Source organism: Anolis sagrei, chromosome 4 (assembly GCF_037176765.1).
Source record: "Anolis sagrei isolate rAnoSag1 chromosome 4, rAnoSag1.mat, whole genome shotgun sequence".
Lineage (NCBI taxonomy): Eukaryota > Metazoa > Chordata > Lepidosauria > Squamata > Dactyloidae > Anolis > Anolis sagrei.
In genome coordinates this window covers 218,423,556-218,436,145 of record NC_090024.1, presented here as the reverse complement: position 1 = coordinate 218,436,145, position 12,590 = coordinate 218,423,556, and the positions used below count along the sequence as shown (strand labels likewise).

At 39.6% G+C, this 12,590-nt stretch overlaps 1 protein-coding gene across 3 annotated transcripts in view; it reads left to right on the top strand.

Annotated features, from left to right (window-relative positions):
* Positions 1-5,044, top strand: part of HNF4A (hepatocyte nuclear factor 4 alpha) — a 65,417-nt gene extending 60,373 nt beyond the window's left edge. For all 3 annotated transcript variants that reach the window (XM_060772185.2, XM_060772184.2, XM_060772183.2), the window contains exons 8-10: positions 476-712; positions 2,100-2,225; positions 2,440-5,044. In XM_060772185.2, coding sequence (XP_060628168.2) covers positions 476-712; positions 2,100-2,225; positions 2,440-2,582 — 506 coding nt within the window. In that variant the 3' untranslated portion in view covers positions 2,583-5,044. The remainder of the gene's footprint in view (positions 1-475; positions 713-2,099; positions 2,226-2,439) is intronic.
* The last annotated feature ends 7,546 nt before the right edge of the window (positions 5,045-12,590 follow it).

Here is a 12,590-nt window from a genome sequence, read left to right as displayed (position 1 = left end):
GAATTTGCTTTTTGGGAGAAAGGTGGGATATAAAGAAATAAAATGAATGAATGAGTACCAGTGATTTGGAATAAGTAAAATAAAAGAAGCACAATGGCCAGAAACCTGTTGGTTGCTTATGCTAGAATAACTTTGGGTCCTACCAGTGTCAGTACTTTCCATTGCAGAAGGAGGTAAACAGTTCCTCCTTGTTCAACACCTTCACTTCTGGGTGTACAAGGGCAGCAAGAGTCTTCTGGCTACAGCTGTCTCCTTCTCCAGTTACTGACTGACCACACAAGTGTGCCCATGAGTTGTCTAACACCCTTACACATCTGGAACCGAAGAAGTAGATATTCTCTTTAATGTCAAATTATTCTGAACATTATACTACCAGATTTGATATAAATTGCTCTGAAACAAAGGTGCAGACCCTGCTGTGAGGTCTTGTTCTTGGGAAATAACACTGAATGTAATTTCTTGCAAATTATTTCAGATGCTAAGGGCCTGAGTGACCCCATCAAGATCAAACGAATGAGGTATCAAGTTCAGGTCAGCCTGGAGGACTACATCAATGACCGGCAATACGATTCCCGGGGACGCTTTGGGGAGCTGCTTCTCCTTCTCCCCACTCTCCAGAGCATCACCTGGCAGATGATTGAGCAGATCCAGTTTGTGAAGCTCTTCGGCATGGCCAAGATTGACAACTTACTGCAAGAAATGTTGCTCGGAGGTGAGCATTGCCTTGGGGCTCTTTGGAAAGTTTCTTTTCCACTCTGTGTTAGGATCTTTGACTGCAGACTGAGGGACAAGTGCAAGGCACAACATCAACCTACTACCAAGAAGAAATGAACATCTGGAGTTCATTTGGCTGTAGACTTTTGTTGTTCTTCCTGTCAAAAAATTGACCTCCATATTTTATGTAGAGAGCAGCAATCGTAATCAATGTACATCAGGTCCTTTGTATGTGTGGAGGTTTGATTCCATAGATGATCAAGTTCCATTATATACAGTGGTGTCCCTTATATAAAATGGTAACATTAAGGTTTAGTTTTTTGTTTGTTTGTTTTTCAGAGGAAAGGTTTGGAATATTGTCAAATCGTAATTGGTTGAATTTGTGAATACAGACTCCATGGATAAGAAAGGATGACTGTATGACAAAAAGATTATTGTCTGGTGATGAGTAATAATGCTAATTCCATGCTTCCGGTAGTGATTCACACAGAGAAATGAGACTGAGATTCCTTTCACACTGTACAATTATAGCGCTTTAGTGCCACGTTAAATGCCTTGGCTCTATCCTTTGGAATTCTGGTGGTTTTTTTAAACTGTGTGAGGCATTTTTAATTCTCTGCGAGAGAATTATATTGTTTTATCAAACTGCTTCATTCCAGGATTCCATAGAATGTATCCATATCAGTAAAAGTACTACCAAAGTATTATAATTGTGTGAAAGTGTTAAAGAGACCCAAGATACCTTGATATATTGAACTTAATAACTTCCTCTTCAGCAGAGCGAGATTCTCAGATTGCCCCATTCTATCTATGATAGGGATCCAGGAGTTTTAACTCAATTATCATTTATTATCATTAATTGTTCAGGAGAAACACCAGATACAATAGGCACATTGGTGTATATGCCAATTGATAGATAACTGTTTCCACATCCTTACCAGCCAAGGTGTACATTGAGGTGGGAATAATGTGGCTTTCCAGATGTTATTGGATTATAAACCCTAGTAACTCTAACTAGGGATATATGATCCTCATACAGAGACTGGCTAAAATCCAAGTTCTTGACTTTGTCCAATACTCCATAGCCAATATTGATTTGCAGAATATTACTTGTGTGTGGGTAGTGATAATGTGGGACCCATTGTAACTCTTTATTATTTTCCTCCAGAAGATGGATAAGTTACTTCTTTTGGACTATATCTCCTAGAATCCCCAGCCAGCATGACCAATGTAGTTGAAAGGCATGACTTATCTAAGCTCTTTTCCCCTCTCCTCTAAGGTACCCTCTAACGCTCATATCATTTCACACTGTACATCACTTTGTGTACTGAATATTGGACAACATTTAAAATAATATCTACCTATTTATATTTGTATCATTTTAGGATCATCAAATGATACACCTCATACTCATCACCATGCTCTGCACCCTCACCTGATCCAGGAGAACCTGGGGACAAACGTCATAGTGGCCAACACAATGTCTGCTCAGATCCACAATGGGCAGTTGTGTGAGTATTCCTATCCAATAAATCTAGTACTTTAGGAATGGCATGTGTATTTTGCATTTGTGGGTGTCAGAGCACCCTCATGATATCACCAAGTTAAAACATAACCGTCTTTTGGAGTCTAACCATTTTGCCCAAATCTGTACAGGCAACATGTTTTGAAACGGTTGTTGATCATAATACCTTACCTAGTAACAAAGTCTTTTTTCCCCCACAGCTACTCCTGAAACTCCACAACCTTCCCCACCAGCTGGCTCAGGAGTCGAACAATACAAACTGCTTCCTGGGGCCATTGCAACCGTAGCCAAACAGCCCACTTCGATCCCTCAAACCACCATCACAAAGCAAGAGGTCATCTAGCATCCACTGGAATGAATACTCTCTGTGTTACAAATACCATTTTTTGCAGGGGGCAATGAAGAAAAGCCCCTCCTCATCTTGATCGTGCTGGAGGTAGAGTATTGACGGAAATATATATGGAGGCAGAGGCATCTCCAGGTATAGCAGTGGAGAACCTGAGTGTTGTGGAACATACAGACAAGCTGCACTGGAAGCCTTATCTTTCCTTTTTAGATCCAGATCCTAGACTTCTGATCTGCCAATGCCTTTTTTCGAAAAATTGCACTGACTCACTTGTTTCTTCACTGCCACTGAGTTACCTGTTGTTTTGCAAATCTGACTTTTGAAGACAAAGCTTAAAGGTATCTGAATGAAAAAGACACACTTTGGTTGGAGCAGCTCTAAAGATCTGAAAATTATTGTGTGACAATTGAATTGCATTGGATGGATTAACACAATTCTGACAGAGAAAACTGCAGAGAATTTGGACCAGCTGCTGTTGAAGCACCGCCTTTTTACTGCCTCCTCCACTGCCTTAGAACACTACCAGAAGTGAAGGCTAGGCCTAAATGCTTCCACTGATGTTCAGCAACAAAGAAATGACCATTCAGAGGCAAACCTATGTTCTCTTAACATACAGTTCTCACATGATGATGCTCTACTTATACTCTGTTTAGTGATGTCTGTTTGAACAAAGAGTTTTCTTGCTGGATCAAATCAAATCCCATCCATCCCAACATTCTCTTCTTCCAACAGTGACTACCCAAATAGGTCTCTGGGAAGACTACATGCAGAAGACGGAATTGTCCATCTTCGCCTTGTTAACCTCATTATCTGGCAAGCAGTTGCATTGCCTTTGCTCATGGAGATACCATAGCTAATTGCCATTGTTGTTTCACCTGTCTTTCGTGAATTTGTTGAATGGTTTTGAGACCATAAAGTTTGCCTAGCTGGAAGAGCACTAAGTCTATCCCTTTGACAGGCTTGCCTCTCTGGTGATGTGCTGCACTTAAGCTGATTTGGAGGCTTTCTTCTTCCACCTCCATCCAAGACAGAATGGCTTAACTCAATAGAATTTGATGGTGCTGGAACAATGTTTCACTGAATATCCTGATGAAGTACCCCAGTGCCAGACCCATCTGTTTCTCATCCTTATTCCCAATTATTCCCGGTGCTACAATATTGGATGTTACAGAGAACAAATGAGGGGATGATACTGATGTGGAAAAGGTTGCAGTTGTCAAAGCGATGTCAACAAATCAAGCTCAGGCCTCACCACTGTCAAAGGGGTCTCCAGAGCAATCCTTTCATGAGCCAGCTGTACCCTTTATTGGAAGTGACTTTGACTCACGTGTTTAGAAAATATTTCCTGAAAACAGTTGAGGCTGGAGAGACGGAGGGCAAGCATGTTAGGTTCATATCTGTAGTGCCGTGCTCATATCCTCTGATTTATCAGAGATAGTCCTGTCTATGTAGTTCCATGTTTCCAGCTACTTTTTAAAGGTCCCAGTTCCTCTATCCTCCTTCAAGTTCTCCTTATGTGCATATCTTATTTTAATTGCTGCAAACTGAGTTCAAAGTACAAAACTTTGCATACAATAAACTCTGCAGGAGGAAGATGGGGGTGCAAACTTGCTCTTCCCAGTTGGCTCAGGTGCATCTCCTGGTTTCTTATATTTTTTGCTCCTTGACCACAACTGATGTCGCTTAGAGTTCTGTGAAATGTTGGAGGGTGTGCATTCTCAGCAACAACCATAGGAGAAGTGTCATTCTCAGCCCATAATCTGTGAATTAGATATATAGCCTCCTTGGATGAAAAATAGAATCATAGAATCACAGAGTTGGAAAAGACCTCGTGTGCCATCCAGTCCAACCCCCTGCCAAGATGCAGGAAAATTGCATTCAAAGCACAAGGAATGGGCTTTCCTAGTGAAAACATTTGACCTTAACAAGGAGATCAATGAGGATGATATCTCAGTGGTAGAATTAGCATGCTCTTCCTCATGCTTCTCCCTGTGAGTTGGAGCATATTAACATGTTTGTTATTCTCACTTAACATGCCATGATTTCACATCAAGTTCTGATTTATTTGACATATGAAAGGGATAAATCAGATGCTGAAGTTGAAAGAGATTTGAAACCCACTCGAGAGATCAGAATGCCACCCAACCCTTTGTTGTTCTGAAGATCAGAGTCTCTTGATTTGCTTTTCTTTTGTCCCAGGATAAGAGATCACACAACAATAGTCAAATTGTTCTCTCTGATGAGTAACATTTGTGGAGCAACATGGGCTGAATTCACCAGATGATTTTAAGATCCAAGATGCACCACAAGGTGACTTTTCCCCTCAGCACTTACTAGATGACATATACTAAATATTCTGAACCAAATAATTTACCAGATCTAAGCAGAATTTAGCTCACAGTTCCTTCCATATACTAAAATCCACTTCTGGTTGCCTTAAACTTTCTTCACTTCAGTAGGAGAACCCAAGAAATATTTGTTGGTTCTATTGCAAAACAATTGGGATACAGAAATACTTTGTCTACCAGATAATAATAATAATAATAATAATAATAATAATAATAATAATAATAATATGTTGCAATCCCAGGCGACAGCAGGATTGAAGAGAACCTGGAAAAGCTGACATGATATGAGGATTTAAAGATCGAACTGCAAAGACTCTGGCACAAGTCAGTCAAGGTTGTTCCAGTTGTTGCAGTGCCTAAAGACCTTTGCCTGCACTTAAACACAATTGGCGCTGACAAAATTACCATCTGCCAGCTGCAAAAGGCCACCTTACTGGGATCTGCACGCATTATTCGCCAATACTTCACACAATCCTATACACTTGGGAAGTGTCTGATGTGTGATCCAATACAACAGCTAGCAGAGTGATCTTGTTTGCTGTGAACTCATCTTGTTGTGTTTCTAATAATAATAATAATAATAATAATAATAATAATTTTCTCAAGCAGTTTCTCAAGTCACTCCTGAAATGACAAAAAAACAGTCAGTGTATACCACATTGTTTCATGCAGAAAAGTTATTTAAAATGTTGTATAAAGTAACCCCCAGGCTGTTTGCATATGAAATATAAATTAAATTCATGTTTATACTGGGTCCCATCTCCAAATATCTCATTATGCACAGGCATCCCAAAATCCAAATACAGATGTTCCAAAATCCCCCCTTCCCCCAAAATCTGAAATCAATAACATTTCTGTCCCAAGCATTTCAAATAATGGATACTCAACCTATTCTGGTGATTTTGTGGATAATATATGTTACTTTCTAGCTAATAAATAGGAACATTGAAACAGAATCTGACACAGATGTTATTTTCCTTGACCACTACTAGTGAAGTCTTTGAACAGATGATGCCAGCTGGAAAAACACACACACTGCTTCAAAGTGACATCTCCCTCCATTTAGGACTAGACGGCATGTAGAAATATGTTCATCATGACCCCAAACATGAATGTGACAGTGTTTCCCCTTTGTAGGAATATCAATGACAGCTAACATTATCACTGCCAAAAAGTCATCATGCCAGATTCTTGACAGAGCAACCAACCTGCTGGTACCAATCAAGTCCATCTCACTGCAGATATTTAAGATTTCGTCCTTTTCATATCAGATGCAAAAAATGAACACCTGCTGGTAGACTATGAGTATCAATGTATTGTATTGTTTGCCAAACATGACTGTGTTATGCTATATAATTTATTACAATGATGGGTTGAATAATGTTACCCTAAATTATTTTGTAAGTCATATTGATTACATCTAATCACAAAATGGAATGTGAATAATGTAAATTGCAGGAGGACTTCTCCAACTGCATCAACATTTTCTGTTGTCTAGGGATAGTTTGGAAGAAGGTATTTTGGCAAGTAGATGTTAACTACATATGACAAGTCTCCCATTAAGGTACATTAATTTCTGTTGACAACTGCCTTCCAATGGAAACAGAGCTGTATTGCTTTATTAGTGTTTTAAAGAAAACAATAAACACAAAAATATTTTCTAACCTTTCACAAATTGTGTTGTTTCTAATGTAAAAGCAGTAAACCAACTCAGATCAGTCCATGTTAAAAGTAGGGATCTTTAATTTTGTATGTTGCACACACTCAGACCATGAGTCAATATAGCGAGAAGGTGCATGTTGGATTCAAAAGGGGATATTAAGGCTATATTTACACACTTACACATACACACACACACAAAGTGGAAGCTGGTTTCTGCAATATAAGTCCCTTCTGCACAGCTGAATAAAATCCCAAAATTTTTGCTTTGAACTGGGATATATGGCAGTGTGGACTCAGATAACCCAGTTAGAGCAGGTATTGTTGGATTTTCTGCCTTGATCTTCTGGAATATAGGACTGTGTGAAAAGGCCCACAGTCAGCTCTGCACACATCGAAGACTGGGATGAAAATGTCATAAAATTCAAAAATAAGTATATTAAATTGTTGTTAGATACCTTCGTTCATTAGGAAGGTGCTCTCAATTAATCAAAAGCAGATTTAACATTTTCATAAAAATATTTTAATATAACAATCTGGTGGACATAGAATACCAAGTAACATGTGCTTGCATCATCCAAAAAAATGCCTTTCTTCAGAATTAGTGTTCTTCATATGCAAATATATGCAATTTAATCAATCAGTATGAATGGCCTAGTGCAGTGTTTCTCAATCTGGGAGTTGGGACCCCTGGGGGGTTCACAAGGGAGTGTCAGAGCGGTCGCCAAAGACCATCAGAAAACACAGTGTTTTCTGTTGGTCATGTGGACTCTGTATAGGAAGTTTGGCCCAATTCTATCGTTGGTGGGGTTCAGAATGCCCTTTGATTGTAAGTGAACGATAAATCCCAGCAACTACAACTCCCAAATGTCAAGGTCTATTTTCCCCAAACTCCACCAGTGTTCAAATGTGGGCATATTGAGTATGCGTGCCAAGTTTGGTCCAGACCTACCATTGTTTGAGTCAACAGTGCTCTCTGGATATAGCTGAACTACAACTCCAAAACTCAAGGTCAATGCACACCAAGCCCTTCACATATTTTCTATCGTTTATGGGAATTTTGTGTGCCAAGTCTGGTTCAATTCCATAATTGGTGGAGTTCAGAATGCTCTTTGATTGTACGTTAACTATAAATACCAAATGACAAAATTAATCCCCCCCAACCCCACTAGTATTCAAATTTGGGCGTATCTGGTATTTGTAACAAATTTGGCCCAGTGAATGTAAATACATCCCACATATCAGATATTTACATTACCATTCATAACAGTAGCAAAAATCTAGTTATGAAGCAGTAATGAAAATAATTTTATGGTTGGGGATCACCATAACCTGAGGAACTGTATTAAGGAGTCATGGCATTAGGAAGGTTGAGAAATACTGGCCTAGTGGTATGATCCCATGGAATGTACAAGAGCATTTGACACAAGCAAAGCCCTGCTATAGAGCCTCTTTTCCTCCAAAATTTGTTTTTATGTTTAACCATTTCTAGCTTCACTGCTAGTCTAAAGATATGCCTATTCTGTAGAATTAATGCCATTTGACATCACTTTAATGGCCATGGCTCAATGCTATGAAATCATGGGATCAGCCTTTTCAGCTGAAGAATGCTGGTTTCTCACCAAATTATCTCCCATGATTCCAAACCACTGAGCCATGGAAGTTAAAGTGATGTTGAATTATACTAATTCTATATTGTAGATGAACCGTAAATGTTTTTCCATATTGGGGCATGATCTTATAGATCCAAGGCCATAATTATGCTGCCTAAATACCCTAAAGGCACCAGATCCTGACTGATATTGAAAGCTATGGAGATTCAGCCCTCGCCAGTAATTGGATGGAAGACTACCAATGTATGTTGGGTGCTGTAGGCTATATTTCAGAGGAAGGAACTGGCAAAATCATCTCTAAGTAGTCCTTGCTTATGAAAATACTATGAAATGCATGGAGTCATCACAAGTCAACAGGCAACTCGAATACACATGCACATACATACACATGCCTCAGTTATATGTAGCTCATCATTGTTGGGATCTTGGAACATTCTGGCTGTTTCTACTTTTTGGATCTCACATTCAGCTGAGAAAAAATACCTTACTGGACTATAGCTCCCCAAGTCTGACAACAAGTCACAGAAGCCAGGTGATTTTTTGCCTCCAAAAACATTTACACAGTGATATTGAAGTGTTAAAAAGCCACTTATATTATGCTTACTGGATCAAGACTATATGCATAGAAGAAGAGTTTAAAAACAATACTTTTTTTGGGATCATATTTTCAAATCCTCCATGTTGGGAATACACCTCTGCTCTGGCCCCTAAATGCACTCACAGGGATAAGCAGGTTTGGGTCAGTTCCTGAATCAGATCACCTGGAAATCCATTTCAACTCCTTTAAAGAAAGGGGGATGTGGATGTAATACTTCATATTCTTTTACAAGGACTTTTCTGCTCACAAAGCAGGAATGAGAATCTTTCCTTTGGAAATGCTGATCCAAGCCAAGTAGGTTTTCTATCTCTCCTAATCCTCTGCTGAGCTCTCGGGGTAAATGGGTGACGCCAAAGGCAGGATAGAGCCACCGAAGCACAAAAGAAAGATAAAGTGAAAGTTAATTTGTTACTGGTTGTAAAAGTGAAGAAATACGCTCAAGATTAGGAAACGTTGTCAACAGTTTTTCTCCTTCTCTGATCATGAGACTTTTGTGTGTCAGCCAGACATGCCAAAACATGTACAGGAGTGATAGGGATACAGCAAATGGGGCATAGGGAGTGAGCAAGATAGGAAATGGATTAAGTATCCCTAATTTACTGTTCAGCATAGTCCCTTAGGTTAAGTACACATACCTATGATGAGAACCCAGAAGAGTGTAGTGGTCTAAATGTTGATCTAGACTTCAGGAGAACAGGGCTCAAATCTCTGCTCAGCCATGGAAACCCATTGGGTGACCTTAGGCAACGCAAACTCTATTAGCTAAGAGAATAGACAATGATAAACCTCCTCTGAAGAAATCTTGCCAAGAAAACCCTAGGATGGGGTCACCATAAGTTGGAGCCAACCTGAAGGCATAAAACAACAATGGTGTCTGATAAGCAAGAGTTGGTGCTCTATTACTGTCTGTGCACTTGGATTTCCTATCGAACTTCGTTTTCCAGAATCTTCCTGCCAGTATGAGTAGTGGCTGGAGCTGTTTTGACCCACCTTTGGGAACTGCCTGTTATTTATTGATTGATTTGTATTCCACCTTTTCCCAATAATGGGACTCAACATGATTTACAGATTTCCAACTAATGCAGATTAAATAGCACATAAAACTGGTCAACGATGTTGGTGTGTGTTATTATTTACAAAATAATTAATCTGTAAAATTACTCTATTTGAAATTCATTAAAAGACAATGTTGCAAATCAACAAAACAACACAGCAGATCATTAAAAGTTCTGTGTGTAGGGGAAAAGGCTTTTGAGAGAGTGTGATATTTTTTATAAAACAACAACATATTAAGAGCAGTGTGGTTGTTTGGATGTTGGACTACAGCTCTAAAGACTAGGGTTTGAATTCTTAGTTGGCCATGGAAACCTACTCTCGGTCTCAGAAGAAGGCAAAGAAAACCCCATTATAGTTTCATCTTAGGATTTCCATAAACCAGGATGACAAATAATAATATTGGTTATTTGGGGGTTGTAGGTTTTTTCGGGCTATATGGCCATGTTCTAGAGGCATTCTCTCCTCACATTTCACCTGCATCTATGGCAAGCATCTTCAAAGGTTGTGACCTCACTACCTCTGAGGATGCTTGCCATAGATGCAGGCGAAACGTCAGGAGAGAATGACTCTAGAACATGGCCATATAGCCCGAAAAAACCTACAACAACCCAGTGATTCCAATCATGAAATCCTTCGACAATGTATTGGTTATTTATGAGCATTCAATTTAATGAGAATAATCTAAACTGCAAGAGTGTACTGTATATCCAGTTGCATTTATGTTTTCACATCCAGGGGCCTTGTAGGTATAGATTATGGGTGTGGATTTAATTCATGTTTTACAAAATGGCCATAATTGCTCACGTGCTATGAGAGCTGTAGTCTAAAAAGGAACTTTTCCAAGTTCTGAAAAGTGTAAAACTGTCATTTGTTCTGACAAACAACAACAATAACTTGACTCCTTTTGGTTCATCCCAGCTAGTGTAAATCCACTAACTCAATTGTTGAATGGTGAGTCAACACATAGGTAAATCCCACCAATTCAAGATGTCTGCTTTGCGTAGGCATCACAATAAGATTTGGGACTTCATCCCATTGAGGGCGGGGGGATTACTGTATCTCTTCCACCCCTACCCTACCCTAAGTATTCATATCATCTTTGTAGAAAGTGGTAGTAGTGAGCTAATTTTACAGCCCCATATATCTCCCTTGGAAAAAAAGCAGTTATTACTGCTATAAAAACCCACACCTCTTCCAAGGCCTGATAGTCATAAAACAAGAGGCTTTGGGGACAACCTGGAGACGTGGCAGTGCTGAGGCAGGCGTTTCCATGTGCCAGGCTGCTCCATTCCTTCGAGGGTGAGCGCAGTTCACTGCTGTACACTTCATTCTGAGGCACTTGGTAGCCCTTTGTAGAAGCAGGGAATTTTCCTTCCTTCCCCTTAAGGAATCATCTCCAGGACAGCATGCTCCTGTCTAAATTCAAGTTTCATAGAAAGATAAATGTTGTTGGCAAAGAAGCAGAAAGCAGTCCAGACCAATAAAACCCATAGTATAAAATTCTCTGTTTTGTCAAGGAAGTGCTCATTATAAACTGCACAGCACTGTCATGTTCATATTTACAATGATTACAAAACACATTAATTCCTCTAGTTTAGAACATTGCTAGTTAGTGACTTATTTGTCATTTTTATTTTCTATGGCAATTTGCAAACTGCAGTTTATTCAGGGTAAGACTGGAAATGTGTCATAGTTTCCTCAATATAAAGCAACACCTCCATAACTGCAAAACCTATATCCACAGTTTCATATACCTGCTCATGTATGTATGTGATCTCTCTTGCTAGGTCCTCCAGGTGAGTCTCTGGTATACTTCCCTTGTAGGTATCCTCGGCAGTGTTTCTCAAATTCTGATCCTCCATATGTTTTGAATTTCAGCTCCCAAAAATTGCAGCAAGCTTACCAGCTGTTAGGAATAGTGGGACCTGAAGTCCAAAGCATCTGGAGGAACGTACTTTGAGAAACTCTGTTCTATAGGAATGTACTAGTTCCTCCAAGAACATATGATATGCTGGGATAGGGGATAAGGTAATTTAGTGGTGTTCTACCATATCTACAGTTTCATGTACGCACATGAGATGATAGGGTTCTCAACCTGGGGTCCAGATGTTTTGGGCCTACAACTCCAGCCAGCTTACCAGCTGCTAGGATTTCTGGGAGTTGAAGGCCAAAAGCATCTGGGGACCCCAGGTTGAGAACCACTGTGAGGATTAACTGGCACTATCTATGAAAGATTATGATAGTAAGAGGTATGCAGTTCATGTTCTAAGGTCCAATAAAGTAAATAGATGCAGTAATAGTCATGCTGGTGTGTGTGCGTGCACGTGTGTTAAAATCATGTTTGTTGAGTTTTTAAAAATCTGAATGATATAAGCCACTGATCTCTCCTAGAAAACACATCTTGTCTCTCTCACTCTCCGCAATAGAGTGCAATCCAGAACAGGAGTCAGCACGTGAACCATGTGATATTCCTCCTCTACCCCTTTTTAAAGCTAAAGCTACTATAGAAAAATGTCAATTAAAATTACAGTTACCTCAACAGGAGTGATGCTATGGGTTGGTGCTCTTTGGGTTTTACCCAATTTGGGTCCCAAATGGTGTTGAATAACAACTCCCATCACTTTTGATTATCCACCATGAGGACTGGGGATAGTGGGAATTACAACTCAACAGCACTGTTGGCTTTGAGGTTGAGGAAAGGTTAAAGGACATTTTAAAGTCAGTCATCATA